At 40.0% G+C, this 17770-nt stretch overlaps 2 protein-coding genes across 6 annotated transcripts; both read right to left on the bottom strand.

Moving 5' to 3' along the window:
- Positions 1-1224: 1224 nt before the first annotated feature.
- On the bottom strand, positions 1225-11450 carry LOC120723649 (protocadherin alpha-C2-like). Of its 5 annotated transcripts, none has more exons than XR_005693803.1 (3): positions 8763-11450; positions 3483-4473; positions 1225-1492 (listed from the first exon to the last, which is right to left on the bottom strand). XR_005693803.1 is itself a non-coding variant. In XM_040015245.1 (3 exons), the coding sequence occupies exons 1-2, from the start codon at positions 11169-11171 to the stop codon at positions 3507-3509; spliced, it is 2421 nt and encodes an 806-aa protein (XP_039871179.1). In that variant the 5' UTR covers positions 11172-11450; the 3' UTR covers positions 1225-1492; positions 3483-3506. The 5 variants fall into 5 exon arrangements, 4 of the variants coding, with proteins under 4 accessions (XP_039871179.1, XP_039871177.1, XP_039871176.1 ...); XM_040015245.1 differs by having other exon boundaries at positions 3483-3518; XM_040015243.1 differs by lacking the exon at positions 8763-11450 and adding an exon at positions 4474-8603 and having other exon boundaries at positions 3483-3518.
- A 112-nt stretch (positions 11451-11562) lies between these two features.
- On the bottom strand, positions 11563-17597 carry LOC120723651 (protocadherin alpha-C2-like). Its single transcript, XM_040015247.1, has 2 exons — positions 15162-17597; positions 11563-12167 (listed from the first exon to the last, which is right to left on the bottom strand). The coding sequence occupies exons 1-2, from the start codon at positions 17562-17564 to the stop codon at positions 12162-12164; spliced, it is 2409 nt and encodes an 802-aa protein (XP_039871181.1). The 5' UTR covers positions 17565-17597; the 3' UTR covers positions 11563-12161.
- Positions 17598-17770: the final 173 nt, after the last annotated feature.

Below are 17770 nucleotides of genomic sequence, written 5' to 3'. Positions count from 1 at the left end.
CATGTTCATGTTTGTGGTGCATATACCGTACAGAGTGCTAAAGGCTCACTGTATTCACTTGTGTTGCATTTAAAATCCAAGCCTCATTCTAGAGGAGCACATAAAATAAATAATAAGCGACATTGCACATTTTAATTTAGGCTTTGATTAAATCGTTTTCTGAGTCCAAAGCAATGTCATTGTGCTGTTTTATAGATTTTGTTTGACATCTTCTAAACCTCTCAGGACATCATGATTAAAAGGTGTTATACTGATTTACTGCCATTATTGTCCCATTAAAATCGCTCCATATTGTTCGGAAAAATCAAGTGAAACAGTGAGACTTAACTGCAAAAATGTTGCTTAATATAATAAAATAACAAAAGCTGTCAAAAGTACTTGAATTCTTCCATGCAAAAACAACTTAAAGGCATAATGGCTAAAGGCCTTGATCTTTTCTGTTTTGTACACTTACTGATCTTATCTCTCAGCACTCTTAGTCAGCGGTCCCCAACCCCCGGGCCTCGGACCGGTACCGGTCCGTGAGTCGTTTGGTACCAGGCCACGAGAGTTGAGGCTCAGGTGTGAAATGTATAGTTTTCAGGGTTTTTATCGGTTTTCAGCGTTATTTTGTTATCGTTTTTATCGTTTACTCGGTTTTCCTTGGTCTTTTACGTGTGTTATGAATAAATTTTCTTTTTTTCGGTACCGGTACTAGTTTTATTTTGTTGTATTTATCCGCGACACCTTAAAGGCCGGTCCATGAAAATATTGTCGGGCATAAACCGGTCCGTGGCGCAAAAAAGGTTGGGGACCGCTGCTCTAAGTCATAAAGTATCTTCAGGCCTAGTTCACATATAAAGCACAAAGTCAAGTACAAAACATAAAAGTACTCAAAGTTACCACATTTACAAAATACTGATTTTCTCTTATTTCATACATTAAAACTGTAGGTTGGTGCTTTTCTGATGTTTAGTTAATTGTGCTATTTCACCTTAGTTACCCTATTTATCATACAACAAAGCTGTAGTAGACCAAGACAAAGCAGAGCAGTTAAAAACATGATATCTTATGTGTTTCATTTTTTGAAGAGAGCGAGAGAGAGAGAGAGTGTGTGTATTTTCAAGGCATTTCAACATTTCAATGTCCACCTTTTTACTCTTTGATGTGGCTTCTTTTAATATCCACTGGCACAGTTTTTCAGATAGTCCATTTCATTGCATCTCCTCTTGAAATTTTCTTTTAAACATATGACAGTTGAAGTGTGGTTGAAACCATGCTGTCTTATCATGCATACTGAATGGACAGGGATGCATTGTTGACTGGCTTTTCATGGGTTCAAAGATAAAGCTCTGGGCCATGTTTTTACAGACTCAGCAGGACAGACCTGGAGGGGGGTGTATGGTTAGAGGTTTCTTCTTTCCTCTGTGAAGCCATTCTTGTCAGTGTTAATCCTGTACGCTGCAGGTGGATGGGGGTCTTATGTGGAACTGCTGCTGCTGGTTGTGGATGCCTGCCAACGAGATGAAAATTAGACAAATTTCAAAAAAAGAACAAGAGCACTTGGGACTGGGCAAACTGACACATCTCATGCAGCCGACGTCTGTCGCTTATACGGGGCTTCAAGCAGAGGACAGACTGGGTTGAGGGATTGGGCGGATCCTTGAACATGTAGTGGGGAGGAGGCAGATCTATGAACACCATGCTGCAAAATTATGTGAAGGAGAGTGGTTGCTAGGTAACTGGGTGACCGGTTTCTCTTTGCGCGTCTCCTGCACAAAGATTTAGGTCACAATTCAGTCTACAACAGACATTGTGTCATTCATGTTCAAACGTGTCATTCTGTGAAGTCAGAAACATTTAGTAGAATCACCGGTTTAACAGCACAGCCCAATTTCACTTACAAACATTCAAAAACAGGAAATAGTCCTAATATATAAGTGATGGATCATTAGGGGATGAACAGACATGCACACACACACACACACACCATTCTTTTGAGAACATAGTGATTCAATTAAGGGCATTTTTTTCTTGGCATATATTTCAGTTTTTCTCAGTTGCTTAGGCTCAGTTCCTGAATTAGAGTTAATGCTGTCAAAACAATATACAGAATCATTCACAGCACTGTGTTGCTCATCCACAGCATAAGGAAAATTTTTCATTATTCTTTAAATTTGTAAATCTTTCAGCAGGTCTAGACAATTTGAATGCTCATGGGTTGTATTTGTCTTTGTCATCAATATAAATTATTCTTTTTCTCCATGAAATAGTTTTTAATCTTAAACTCTATTATAGTATATGTTACAAGTATGAAACCTTAAACTTAAAATTAAAAAAAAAAAAAAAACAGAGCTGAGCTGTCAGAAAAATATGTGAAGTATGAAAACCTGGGGCCAGAGGTTTTTTTGTTTTTTTCCCCCCCATTTAGTATAGTTTATATTGTGACAATTGCAGGAAAAACATAGAGAAGCATAGGAAAAACCCTCACACTACATGGAAATGTAAGTGGTTCATTACAAACACAGAATTTTCACTTTGATACAAAGTGAAAAGAATTGGAGGAAAAGACTATAGGTGAGGAAATTTGAAATAACAATCACTGTCTTCGGTCAAAATATCCCTGGTTCACACTTTTCATGTTGATATCAGAGGTATTTTTGCTAGCTCGTGAAGTTAATTTTCAGTTTTGAGTGAGTTACAGCCTCTCCACAGTAGGGTTTGTTTGTTTTTTGTTTGTTTGTTTGCTGCATGCATGTGCTGCTCTTGGTAATTAATCTTCAATGCAGAGAGTGTTGAAAATGTTTTGAGAAATCTACCAAAGCAACTGAGAAAACCTGTAACAGCAAAGGCCAGAACCTAAGCCAGCAAATGACAACAGTGTTGACTGAAGTGAAGGGTTTTTTTGTTTGTTTGTTTTGTTTTGCTTTGCTTCGGTTTCTTTTGTTTTGTTTAGTTTCTCAACATGATTGTCACTTTGTTCACCAAAAGCAATGACTATGACAGGAATACTAATTTAATACTACTTAATTTGGATGACTGTATTCGCTGAAATGTAAGCAAGACTGTAAGCCATTACGATTATTTTTGTTTAATCTTTTTTATTGTCTGAGGTCAATAAAGGTCATGATAGTAATGTTTTATGCACCAAAATAATATAAAAGTATTAAGGGAGAAAACATAGTACTCAAATATATTAGCATGCTGTTAATCACTGTGCTGGTTAGACTGTATAAGAAGCTTTCATTAGGCCTAATGGATGAGACTGTAAGCATTAAAGCTGACACAAAAGTGGCAAAATGCACGTAATGTTAAGTAAGTCAAGTGATCTAAAAAAAAAAAAAAAAAAAACACATCTCCTCCTCAAAGAAAATGAAATACAAGACACTGAATAATACTAACATCCACCGAGAACAAAACAAACAGAAAAACAATTGAAACAATAGTTCTGTAATAATTAATAGAAAAGTTATCCAGGGTGGGGGAGTGAGACTTCTGCATACCTCCAGCTGCAGAGCGGACTTCCTTCATTTAGGGTACTTTAGAGTGGGGAGAAAAAAAAAAGCAATTCAGTGGTCAGGTCAATACAAGCACAGAAGGATTCTTTGTGTATGTGTGTATGAATCCAGTGATCACAGAGTTGGCACTATAAACTGAATGTTATGACTTATAAATAGCACAGAATAAGCGTGGTTAGTGTGAACCTTAGAAGGGAATACTGTTACAATGTGTGCTACAGAAGTAGGTCACAACACAGTTTTACATTTAGAGTACCATACTTACCAAGAAAGAAAGACAGACAGATATGACATAGAATAATAGCAAAATTGTATCATATTTAAGTTGTTTATTCTAACCAATAAATTAAGAGATTTCTGTTTCTTCTCTCAAAACCTGTTCATCTCAACTACTGGAGATGAACTGCCTACCCTAATGTCATAGTTTCCTGCAAACATAGTGCAGACTTAAGTTTGAAGTTGTTCTGATGACCAGCAATCTCATATTCTGTATCTTCTTCATATTGAAAGGTCATGTCATCAACAGCAAAAAACAAACAAACAAAACAAAATAGTAAGGACAATATAACTCTTTGAAAACCTGCAAAGAAAGTCACACTCCTATCTGATCTCAAAATGCATTTCTCCTGTTTGTTTTAAAATAAATCTTATTTGACTCGTGTACCTTTGCTCATGTGCCAGTTAACATAAAACTAAACACATTGACACCAGAGCAAAAACATATTTGGGTTTTACACATGTGAAACATTATTGTTGGCATTTTTTAATCTGTAGTCATTTTCTAAAGGTTGTAATGTCTCTCATGCAAAGAGAAAAACATTTCCATTGCAGATATTGCAAGTATGTACCAGCAATTAAAGGTTTACATTTTTTTTTCCACTTTGGAGTTTGTTAAACAAGAAATTGTAATAAGTAGTAGGTATCCTTTTTTAAAAAGAGTTTGTTAAAAAATGCAAAAAACATTGAGGACCTATACCTGCAGAGTAGAAGCTGCTGAGTCACTAGTGTCTGTCAGCCCTGTCCCTCTCGGTATGCTGGACACAATGTACCTGGAGCCCTTTGGCAGAGGCTGTCTAACCACCAGCTTTCCTTTCCTGGTCTCTGCTAGAAACAGACTGTACCAGTAGGCATCATTGGAGACCAGAGTGGAGTCTGCGATGGTGGAGTTCCTCTCACTGATCACACTGTTCCTGGAGGGAGGAGCTGCTTTGCTGGGCTTGGGTTTCTGACACTTGATCACGATGGTGACCAATATGGTTATGAGCAGCAGAAATGACACCGAGCCCAGACCGATGACTAAATACAGGTTGATGTCTGAGAAGATGTCATATTCCAGAGGCTCCTCAGTCATGTCAGAGTAGGCTTTAACAGCAGTCTCCATTGTGGTCAGCTTGATGGTGACTGTAGCAGAGAGAGCAGGCTCTCCGTTGTCCTTGGCTACAACAACAAGTCTCTGGTGGCGTGGATCTCTGTAACTGAACATCCTCATAGTCCGGATCTCTCCGTTGTATTGGTCCAGACTAAACAAGGTGGCGTCAGTCACCTGTAGAAACTGGTAGGTGATCCGAGAGTTGTGCACAGAGTCTGTATCTAACGCTATCACCTTTGCAATCAGGGATCCTTTATCAGTGGATCTGGGGATCTTTTCCTCCACCACAGAGCCGTGTGCACGCCACGGAGACACAATAACTGGAGCATTGTCGTTCTGGTCCACAATAATGATGTGGACGGTCACGTTACTGCTGAGAGGAGGAGAGCCAGAGTCTCTGGCCTCGATGTGGAAGAGAAACTCCTTCTCAATCTCATAATCAAAGGTTTTGAGTGCGTAAAGATTACCGTTCTCTGGATTGATGGAGAACAACATGGACATGGATGTGTTGGCTATCTCCCTCTCTATTATGAAATAAACTAGATACTGGTTTTCATGGAGGTCGGGGTCAAAGGCAGTGAGTGAACTGAGCAAGGCCCCAGGTGCGTTATTCTCCATGACACGTATAGTATAAAATGACTGGGGGAACTGTGGAACATTGTCATTAACATCCAGCAGCTCTAAAGTCATAGTTTCATTGTCAGATAAAGGAGGAGAGCCTCTGTCTGTCACAGTGAAAGTGATGTCATATTCTGGCACCTTCTCACGGTCTAATGGCTCTGACACTACTAATTCATAATAGTTATCAGAGGACTCCCTCAGTTTGAAAGGCATATTATCTGGAACACGAAGATCAACTATTCCATTATCACCTGAATCTTTATCACTGACACTAACTACAGCTATCACTGTGTCTGTGGGTGTGTCTTCTTTTATTGGGCTTTGAAATGATTTAATTGATATTTCTGGGTGATTATCATTCATATCTGTCACCTGTATTGTAAGTTTACACTGTCCAGATACTGAGTTAGGTCCCTTATCACTGGCTATAATTTCCATTTCATAAAGTTTTAAATCTTCATAATTTATCATCTCTTTGACTCTGATCTCACCATTTTCTGGATTGAGGTTAAACATCTTTTGGGTCCTTTCTGATGTATACAAACTGTATGAATAAACAATCTCAGAATTGGATCCTTCATCTAAATCAGTGGCATTAACTTTAATTACTAGACTGCCAATTGGAGAGTTTTCCATCACATCTACGACATATTTTGCTTTTTCAAAAGAAGGGGCGTTGTCGTTGACATCAAGCACGCGAACAATGATGCTGGCTGTACCTGTGCGGGTGGGGACTCCACCGTCCACAGCAGTAAGTATTAGATTATGAACAGCCTGCCTCTCCCTGTCTAAAGGTTTTTTTAAAATCAAGTCTGCAAACTTTGTCCCGTCTCTCCCGGTCTGAATTTCAACTGAGAAATGTTCACTTGAGCTCAGATGGTAATTTTTCACAGAATTTGTTCCAACATCTGGGTCTGCAGCATTGTTCAGTGAGAATCTCTCCCCCACCGGACTCGATTCAGAAATGTCCAAATGCATCGTCCCTCTCCGAAAATGTGGAGCGTTGTCATTAATGTCCGTTATTTCCACCTCAATATTAAACATCCGCACAGGATTCTCGATAGTAGCGTCTAATTTAAGAACGCAGTATGATGTTGTCTTCAATGGACATAAAAACTCACGGTCAATCCTTTCTAAAATGAACAGCTCCCCCGTTACCTTGTTAATGTCGAGGTATTTTTTGTTAGCTACTACATCCACGCGCATTTTTCTTTCATTCAGCGTCTTCACATCTAACCTCAGGTCGGTTGCTAAATTTGCAACAACAGAACCTTCCTCCATTTCTTCAGGAATAGAATAATGGGTGATTGAAGACGCAGTATTCACGATAGCAGAAAGAAAGAAAATCAGGGAAACGTACCCTGTCCCGCATGACTGTTTGAGATGGTGCATCATCGTGAAGCTTCCGTAACTCTGAAACACCTTGAAATGTGCGGAAACGCAGGTAAATCGTCCTCTTGTTGACTAAACACACGAAACGGACATCATCAGAGAAAATGTTTCTTCCTCACGAATGACGTACATTTTAAATGGGACCACCTATTCTCCTTCCTCCAATAAATTTACGTGAAATCGATGACCTCACTAATGGGTGTGTTTTTCTGCAAAACAGCGACGGAAACAATTGCGCAACTTTTTCAATAAAAAAAAAAACAACATAAAAATAAAATACAGTTGTTTTCATTAAATAACAACAGAATCAGGGCGTCTCAATTCCCGTTTAAGAAGTTGCTGATGCGAACTGGGACGTGAATTAGTGAATGCACACGAAGTACTTCCCAGTTTTCGGCATCTTTCCATTTCTTCATGCACTTTTTTTCTTTATTACGCAATTATCATGAGGAAAACAGCGAGTTTGTAACACAGTATCCCGTTTGCCTGTCGGAGTGCGAGGTTTCCTGTGCTGATGCATGAAACAGTACTGGACAAGTAATGACATCAAATGTATCACTGCGCATTGCGAATGGCAGTTACTCTGTTATGATGTGCTACCGATTTTCCCGTCCTTTCTGTCTGTTTTCATTGCCTAAGGAATGATATAAAGGCCGGTTTAATTGCAAGACACATCTATTTTTTAAACGGCGCTAAAATTATATTACATGTTTTGTGCCATAAAGCTTTATTGCGATTTAATAAACTGTATGCATCACCCGGGTCTTTGTCACACTCACCTAAAGACTGTTTGCTCTCGCTATTGGCAAGGTACACAATGCCTGCCTGCTACTTTACACATAAAAGTTAGGCAAGCTACTCGATATAGTGTGATCTCAAAGAGACAATGGAAAGAGTTAAGATAATAATAATAATAAGAAGAAGAAGAAGAATTTCAGCCAAATACAGAAAAGTAAGTGCCAGTTAGTGATCAGACCAGTCAACAAAACTAAACAAACACACCAAGCATGTCTGTTTATGTACAGTTTCAGTGCGTGTATATATAAAGGTTTTCGTTCTTAAATGTTTGTGCATGCTCGATTATTAACATATTTATTTGAACGCTTGAGCTGACTATGTAATATTTTCTTATCTTTTCTTTTTTTTCGGGGGGGGGGGGGGGGGGGTCATGTTACTGTCTGTGGTTTTATACACTCTATTTGCAGTGTTTCTACTGAGTTTTGGACCTTGCCTCTATTGGCACAGGCTACTTAAAAACTCAGTTCTCACATAGGCTCATTTGTAAGTCTCTGTGGTTCTGCATTTATACTGTGTAGAAGTTTCCTCCCAAAAATCATAGTGGACAGGTTTCACCATTAGGTGTGTTGCTATATAGTCAGAATATTTCAAATATTTAAACAAAATGTAAATATCATATTTATGACACATTTAATTTCCTCAAAACATGTCTATTTTTTTCTTTTTAGACAACTTTTGTATACTGTTACTCTCTCATCTTCCTTTGTTACATGTTTTGGGTGTAATTCTTTAAAAAAAAGAACTGTACGCACAAAATGTGCAGTTGAACAGTAAGTTATTTTTCATTCTTCCCAACAAATAATCCTTTAGTAGATATCTAGTCAGATTAACAAAGTTATTCCTTTGACCACACTAATGATGATGGAGAGAAACTCTGATTTGCTTATTAACCCAAATACCAAATATAGCAATTAAAAAACAAATAGAGGTCAGTAGATGTAAGTAAACTGACTGGACTGGGATGGATTCAAATTCCAAAGCTGAATTAATGATTCAGTCCAACACTGATCACTTGTAAGTGGAGGGGTGGACATTGACAGAGTACAAAAGTATAAATAAATGCTGAATGTAAACATTTCCCATACCTGCAGAGTAGAAGCTGCTGAGTCACTAGTGTCTGTCAGTCCTGTCCCTCTTGGTATGCTGGACACAATGTACCTGGAGCCCTTTGGCAGAGGCTGTCTAACCACCAGCTTTCCTTTCCTGGTCTCTGCTAGAAACAGACTGTACCAGTAGGCATCATTGGAGACCAGAGTGGAGTCTGCGATGGTGGAGTTCCTCTCACTGATCACACTGTTCCTGGAGGGAGGAGCTGCTTTGCTGGGCTTGGGTTTCTGACACTTGATCACGATGGTGACCAATATGGTGATGAGCAGCAGAAATGACACCGAGCCCAGACCGATGACCAAATACAGGTTGATGTCTGAGAAGATGTCATATTCCAGAGGCTCCTCAGTCATGTCAGAGTAGGCTTTAACAGCAGTCTCCATTGTGGTCAGCTTGATGGTGACTGTAGCAGAGAGAGCAGGCTCTCCATTGTCCTTGGCAACAACAACAAGTCTCTGGTGGCGTGGATCTCTGTAACTGAACATCCTCATAGTCCGGATCTCTCCATTGTATTGATCCAGACTAAACAAGGTGGCGTCAGTCACCTGTAGAAACTGGTAGGTGATCCGAGAGTTGTGCACAGAGTCTGTATCTAACGCTATCACCTTGGCAATCAGGGATCCTTTATCAGTGGATCTGGGGATCTTTTCCTCCACCACAGAGCCGTGTGCACGCCACGGAGACACAATAACTGGAGCATTGTCGTTCTGGTCCACAATAATGATGTGGACGGTCACGTTACTGCTGAGAGGAGGAGATCCAGAGTCTCTGGCCTCGATGTGGAACAGAAATTCCTTCTCAATCTCATAATCAAAGGTTTTGAGTGCATAAAGATTACCGTTCTCTGGATTGATGGAGAACAGCATAGACATGGATGTGTTGGCTATCTCCTTCTCTATTATGAAATAAACTAGATACTGGTTTTCATGGAGGTCGGGGTCAAAGGCAGTGAGTGAGCTGAGCAAGGCCCCAGGTGCGTTATTCTCCATGACACGTATAGTATAAAATGACTGGGGAAACTGTGGGACATTATCATTAACATCCAGCAGCTCTAAAGTCATAGTTTCATTGTCAGATAAAGGAGGAGAGCCTCTGTCTGTCACAGTGAAAGTGATGTCATATTCCGGCACCTTCTCACGGTCTAATGGCTCTGACACTACTAATTCAAAATAGTTATCAGAGGACTCCCTCAGTTTGAAAGGCATATTATCTGGAACACGAAGATCAACTATTCCATTATCACCTGAATCTTTATCACTGACACTAACTACAGCTATCACTGTGTCTGTGGGTGTGTCTTCTTTTATTGGGCTTTGAAATGATTTAATTGATATTTCTGGGTGATTATCATTCATATCCGTCACCTGTATTGTAAGTTTACACTGTCCAGATACTGAGTTAGGTCCCTTATCACTGGCTATAATTTCCATTTCATAAAGTTTTAAATCTTCATAATTTATCATCTCTTTGACTCTGATCTCACCATTTTCTGGATTGAGGTTAAACATCTTTTGGGTCCTTTCTGATGTATACAAACTGTATGAATAAACAATCTCAGAATTGGATCCTTCATCTAAATCAGTGGCATTAACTTTAATTACTAGACTGCCAATTGGAGAGTTTTCCATCACATCTACGACATATTTTGCTTTTTCAAAAGAAGGGGCGTTGTCGTTGACATCAAGCACGCGAACAATGATGCTGGCTGTACCTGTGCGGGCTGGAACTCCACCGTCCACAGCAGTAAGTATTAGATTATGAACAGCCTGCTTCTCCCTGTCTAAAGGTTTTTTTAAAATCAAGTCTGCAAACTTTGTCCCGTCTCTCCCGGTCTGAATTTCAACTGAGAAATGTTCACTTGAGCTCAGATGGTAATTTTTCACAGAATTTGTTCCAACATCTGGGTCTGCAGCATTGTTCAGTGAGAATCTCTCCCCCACCGGACTCGATTCAGAAATGTCCAAATGCATCGTCCCCCTCCGAAAATGTGGAGCGTTGTCATTAATGTCCACGATTTCCACTTCAATGTTAAACATTCGCACTGGATTCTCAACGGAAGCGTCTAATTTAAGAAAGCAAGACGTGGCGGTCTTTAGAGGACATAAAAACTCTCTGTCTATCCTCTCCAGAATAAAGAGCTCTCCTGTGTCTTTTTTGATGTCAAGATATTTTTTATTGCCTACAACGTCAACGCGGATTTTTCTATTACTCAGACTTCTTGTATCTAATCCCAAATCTGTTGCTAAATTCGCAACAAGAGAACCTTCGTCCATTTCTTCGGGAACCGAATAATGGGTGACTGTCGATACCGGATTCATGATGGGAAAAAGAAAAAGAAATACTGAGACATACCATCTTCGGGAACACTTGAGATTACGGTGAGCCATTGAGGAAAAGAATGCGTATTTAAAATCTTTTAATTTCTTCTATGTTCAGACAAGGTGAAGCAATCCTCAAATCTCTGACGAAAGGCAATACGGTAATTTCTGGAGAAAATATCTTTATGCCGCTGTCTTCCGAGCCTGGTGTAAATATGCCGTCTACAACGCCTACAATGAAGTATCGTGAGAATTATGACGTCACATGTGATTAGGTTTTACTGAAGAGCAGCGCCATCAACAGTATTTAGAGAATTTTTCCGAGTCGTAACAAACTAGAACTTTATTTTTATTAAAAACAAAAAACAATAATGTTATGAAATACTTTAATTATGTTTTTGCCTGCTTTAAGATTTGAATTTCATACTCCGAATATACTTCCTGTTTATTCTGTTTTCTCACTGTAGTTTTTATTCTTCGTGTTTCTTATAATGATATATAATTTTATTTAAACATAGGCTAAATTGCATCATGTAAAACATAAAGACACAACAAATGACTCTGCATTAGGCTTTCAATCAGCGACTTCTGAAAAATACAATCCAAACAATTTAATATGACTTTCTGGTGTAAGTGATGGGCCTCTGGAATTCATTTAGTTAAATTTCAAGAAATTATTATAATCCATCCATATTTAAGTATTATCCAAAAAATGTGAAGGTTACAAATATCAACACTTAATAAAAATTAATTTGATAATGCTCAACGTATATCTAAATGACAGCTTTGACCAGAATCAGAATGAAGACAGTATGTCACAGTGCAAATTTCTAAAATTTGAAGCTGTAAGTTTTGGAAGTTTTTCTATACACAATAGATGCACCTTTGGGTGCTAAAAAGGAGACATAACTGGGGTTTTAACATGTCAGAGTTTTAAGAAAAGAAAAAAAATTCTGAAATTTTCTGTTCAACATGTTCCTTTATGCCTATATTTCATAAAAGTGCAACAAAAGATTTATATATATATGTGCTGAAGGTGTCTTTAAGTGACTTTTTTTATCATACCTGCAGAGTAGAAGCTGCTGAGTCACTAGTGTCTGTCAGCCCTGTCCCTCTCGGTATGCTGGACACAATGTACCTGGAGCCCTTTGGCAGAGGTTGTCTAACCACCAGCTTTCCTTTCCTGGTCTCTGCTAGAAACAGACTGTACCAGTAGGCATCATTGGAGACCAGAGTGGAGTCAGCGATGGTGGAGTTCCTCTCACTGATCACACTGTTCCTGGAGGGAGGAGCTGCTTTGCTGGGCTTGGGTTTCTGACACTTGATCACGATGGTGACCAATATAGTGATGAGCAGCAGAAATGACACCGAGCCCAGACCGATGACCAAATACAGGTTGATGTCTGAGAAGATGTCATATTCCAGAGGCTCCTCAGTCATGTCAGAGTAGGCTTTAACAGCAGTTTCCATTGTGGTCAGGCTGATGGTGACTGTAGCAGAAAGAGCAGGCTCTCCATTGTCCTTGGCAACAACAACAAGTCTCTGGTGGCGTGGATCTCTGTAACTGAACATCCTCATAGTCCGGATCTCTCCATTGTATTGGTCCAGGCTGAACAAGGTGGCGTCAGTCACCTGTAGAAACTGGTAGGTGATCCGAGAGTTGTGCACAGAGTCTGTATCTAACGCTATCACCTTGGCAATCAGGGATCCTTTATCAGTGGATCTGGGGATCTTTTCCTCCACCACAGAGCCGTGTGCACGCCACGGAGACACAATAACTGGAGCATTGTCGTTCTGGTCCACAATAATGATGTGGACGGTCACGTTACTGCTGAGAGGAGGAGATCCAGAGTCTCTGGCCTCGATGTGGAACAGAAACTCCTTCTCAATCTCATAATCAAAGGTTTTGAGTGCGTAAAGATTACCGTTCTCTGGATTGATGGAGAACAACATGGACATGGAAGTGTTGGATATCTCCTTCTCTATTATGAAATAAACTAGATACTGGTTTTCATGGAGGTCGGGGTCAAAGGCAGTGAGTGAGCTGAGCAAGGCCCCGGGTGCGTTATTCTCCATGACACGTATAGTATAAAATGACTGGGGGAACTGTGGAACATTGTCATTAACATCCAGCAGCTCTAGAGTCATAGTTTCATTGTCAGATAAAGGAGGAGAGCCTCTGTCTGTCACAGTGAAAGTGATGTCATATTCTGGCACCTTCTCACGGTCTAATGGCTCCGACACTACTAATTCATAATAGTTATCAGAGGACTCCCTCAGTTTGAAAGGCATATTATCTGGAACACGAAGATCAACTATTCCATTATCACCTGAATCTTTATCACTGACACTAACTACAGCTATCACTGTGTCTGTGGGTGTGTCTTCTTTTATTGGGCTCTGAAATGATTTAATTGATATTTCTGGGTGATTATCATTCATATCTGTCACCTGTATTGTAAGTTTACACTGTCCAGATACTGAGTTAGGTCCCTTATCACTGGCTATAATTTCCATTTCATAAAGTTTTAAATCTTCATAATTTATCATCTCTTTGACTCTGATCTCACCATTTTCTGGATTGAGGTTAAACATCTTTTGGGTCCTTTCTGATGTATACAAACTGTATGAATAAACAATCTCAGAATTGGATCCTTCATCTAAATCAGTGGCATTCAGTTTAATTACTAGACTGCCAACTGGAGAGTTTTCCATCACATCTACGACATATTTTTCTTTTTCAAAAGAAGGGGCGTTGTCGTTGACATCAAGCACGCGAACAATGATGCTGGCTGTACCTGTGCGGGTGGGGACTCCACCGTCCACAGCAGTGAGTATTAGATTATGAACAGCCTGCTTCTCCCTGTCTAAAGATGTTTTCACAATCAGGTCTGCAAACTTTGAACCATCTCTCCCGGTCTGAATTTCAAGCGCAAAGTGTTGATTTTTACTAAGATGGTAATTTTTTACTGAATTTGAACCAAAATCGGGATCCACAGCATTAGGTAGGGAAAAGCGCTCCCCTGGAGAGGTCGATTCGGATATATCTAAATGCATCGTGTCTCTACGAAAAAAAGGCGCATTGTCATTGATGTCCATTATTTCAACCTCAATGTTGAACAGACGAATTGGATTTTCGATCGTCACATCCATTTTAAGAAAACACGATGGATTCTTGCTGTTACATATGTATTCGCGGTCAATCTTTTCAGAAACAAATAACTCTCCTGTGTCTTTATTGATTTCAAGATATCGCTTATTGGCGATGACATCCAGTCTCATGTTGCGTCTACCCAGTGATTTTGCGTCCAGACCCAAATCCAATGCTAGATTAGCGACCACGGAACCTTGTTCCATCTCTTCGGGGATTGAGTAGTGTGTAACAGCAGATATAACGGAGACGGCCACACAGAAAAAAATGAGCATCGACACGTACCTCACCCCAGAGCGATGACATAATTTAAAATCCATGATTATTAGTTCGTCTCGTTCACAAATAAAACGCCTCTGGATGCGCAAAATCGATGTCTCGGTTCCAAGAAAGCACACCTCTATGAATATCAACAAAGAGGTTATATACTATGACCTCGGGCTGCTAGAAGAAAGAACCATGTAAAAATGGAGGTTCTGTTACTTTCCTCAGTTATCTGGATGGTGACGTCACGTGGACCTGATTTTTTTTTTTTTTTTTGTGGTAAAGAGCGACGCGTTGTGTTATCTCTCACTTGAATTAACCGAGTTCGAAAGTATAACGCTGATATGCCTTACAAATGGAGTTGTTATAGTTATTAGTGTCGTTGCTCCTACAGCTGTCCTCCTAATTTACCTAAAATATAGATCGTTTGTAGCATTCAACTGCAGTTACTACATGCCAACAAAAGCACAGCAAGATAATTAATTTGATTAACAAAGACATAATTTGTTTTCTTATTGGTATTTGGTTGAGTGGTTTTAAAAAATAATGGATACACAGTGTTAACGGTGTTGATTAAGCAGAGAAACAGCAGTAAAACCATAGAACTGGTAAGTGTAAAAATTTCACTCGTTGCTTCTCCATACCTGTAGAGTAGAAGCTGCTGAGTCACTTGTGTCTGTCAGCCCTGTCCCTCTTGGTATGCTGGACACAATGTACCTGGAGCCCTTTGGCAGAGGCTGTCTAACCACCAGCTTTCCTTTCCTGGTCTCTGCTAGAAACAGACTGTACCAGTAGGCATCGTTGGAGACCAGAGTGGAGTCAGCGATGGTGGAGTTCCTCTCACTGATCACACTGTTCCTGGAGGGAGGAGCTGCTTTGCTGGGCTTGGGTTTCTGACACTTGATCACGATGGTGACCAATATGGTGATGAGCAGCAGAAATGACACCGAGCCCAGACCGATGACCAAATACAGGTTGATGTCTGAGAAGATGTCATATTCCAGAGGCTCCTCAGTCATGTCAGAGTAGGCTTTCACAGCAGTCTCTATTGTGGTCAGCTTGATGGTGACTGTAGCAGAGAGAGCAGGCTCTCCATTGTCCTTGGCTACAACAACAAGCCTCTGGTGGCGTGGATCTCTGTAACTGAACATCCTCATAGTCCGGATCTCTCCGTTGTATTGATCCAGACTGAACAAGGTGGCATCAGTCACCTGTAGAAACTGGTAGGTGATCCGAGAGTTGTGCACAGAGTCTGTATCTAAGGCTATCACCTTGGCAATCAGGGATCCTTTATCAGTGGATCTGGGGATCTTTTCCTCCACCACAGAGCCGTGTGCACGCCACGGTGACACAATAACTGGAGCATTGTCGTTCTGGTCCACAATAATGATGTGGACGGTCACGTTACTGCTGAGAGGAGGAGATCCAGAGTCTCTGGCCTCGATGTGGAACAGAAACTCCTTCTCAATCTCATAATCAAAGGTTTTGAGTGCATAAAGATTACCATTTTCTGGATTGATGGAGAACAGCATAGACATGGATGTGTTGGCTATCTCCTTCTCTATTATGAAATAAACTAGATACTGGTTTTCATGGAGGTCGGGGTCAAAGGCAGTGAGTGAGCTGAGCAAGGCCCCAGGTGCGTTATTCTCCATGACACGTATAGTATAAAACGACTGGGGGAACTGTGGAACATTGTCATTAACATCCAGCAACTCTAAAGTCATAGTTTCATTGTCAGATAAAGGAGGAGAGCCTCTGTCTGTCACAGTGAAAGTGATGTCATATTCTGACACCTTCTCACGGTCTAATGGCTCCGACACTACTAATTCATAATAGTTATCAGAGGACTCCCTTAGTTTGAAAGGCATATTATCTGGAATATGAAGATCAACTATTCCATTATCACCTGAATCTTTATCACTGACACTAACTACAGCTATCACTGTGTCCAATTCAATGTTTTCAGTGACTGGAGTTTGAAATGACTTGATAGAAATTTGTGGATGATTATCATTCATGTCTTCTACAATAATCTTAATTTTACATTGGCCTGATAATGCACCAACCCCTTTATCGGTTGCTATAACTTCCATATCATAAATCCTGAAATCTTCATAATTTAACACCCCCTTTACAGTAATCTCACCCGTCGTAGGGTTTAGATTAAAGGTTTCCTGTGTTTTTTCCGATGTATACAGACTATATGAATATACTATTTCTGAATTTAAGCCTTCATCTAAATCTGTCGCATTAAGATGAATAACAATACTTCCAACTGGAGAATTCTCCAGTACACTAACCTGATAACTGTCTTCTTCAAATTTAGGGGCGTTGTCATTTGTATCTAAAACGTGAACAAAAACAGTAGCAGTTCCTGAACTAGGCGGTATACCGCCATCTACGGCCGTAAGAATTAAATTATGAGCAGCGCGTTCTTCTCGATTTAGTTTTTTTGTAAGGATCAAATCAGCAAATTTTGATCCATCTCTTCCTGTTTGAATTTCGATAGTGAAATAATCACTCTCACTCAAGTGGTAGGCTTTTACGGAGTTCGATCCAACATCTGGATCAACTGCGTTGCTCACTGAAAAACGCTCTCCAGCCTCTGTCCCTTCTGAAATGTCTAAATCTATAGTGTCTCTTCGGAAGTGGGGCGCGTTATCGTTTATGTCCATTATCTCCAATTCTATGTAAAAAATTCTTTTGGGATTTTCGATTATTGCCTCCATTTTCAGATAACATGACGTCTTAGCGGGACAGAGAGATTCTCTGTCGATTCGTTCAACAATGTACAGCTCCCCTGTTTCTTTGTTCACGTCCAGATATTTTCTATTTGCAATGATCTCTAGACGCATTTTCCGTTCGACCAGTGTCTTCACATCTATTCCCAAATCCCCGGCTAGATTTGCTACAACAGAGCCTTCTTCCAGTTCCTCGGGAACAGAGTAGTGTGTCACAGCTGCAGTGTACTTTATATTGGAAGCGAGGAGAATGAATATCAGCACATACCTTCTCCAGTGTCCAAAGCAGACAAAACCCTTCATTCTTACTACGACCTTTTTTTTTCTTAAGCAATTTAAAACAACTGGGCTGTAAAGAAGAGGTAGTCGTCAGTTAAATCTCCCCCGAAAATGCAAGTACAGTGTCTGGAAATCCTTGAAATCCAAATTCACCAGGAGCTGCTCGTTTTCCGTTCTCTTCCTCTTATTTAAAATTTTACTGGGGTGGCGATCGAGATGTCACTATTGTT

The sequence above is a fragment of the Simochromis diagramma genome, unplaced genomic scaffold, assembly GCF_900408965.1.
Source record: "Simochromis diagramma unplaced genomic scaffold, fSimDia1.1 OVJJ01000685.1, whole genome shotgun sequence".
NCBI classification, from domain to species: domain Eukaryota; kingdom Metazoa; phylum Chordata; class Actinopteri; order Cichliformes; family Cichlidae; genus Simochromis; species Simochromis diagramma.
The sequence above is the reverse complement of the archived record's forward strand: the minus strand, read 5'-3'. Positions and strand labels throughout refer to the sequence as shown.

What these genes read in the sequence shown, in the direction of transcription:
- LOC120723649 (XM_040015242.1), bottom strand. Translation starts at nt 11,171, where the DNA reads ATGGCTCACCGTAATCTCAAGTGTTCCCGAAGATGGTATGTCTCAGTA. An exon ending in CAGCAGCTTCTACTCTGCAG is followed by an intron (nt 1,493 to 8,762) that starts GTATGGGAAATG and finishes TCTCGTTGGCAG; the next exon opens with GCATCCACAACCAGCAGCAG.
- LOC120723651 (XM_040015247.1), bottom strand. Translation starts at nt 17,564, where the DNA reads ATGAAGGGTTTTGTCTGCTTTGGACACTGGAGAAGGTATGTGCTGATA.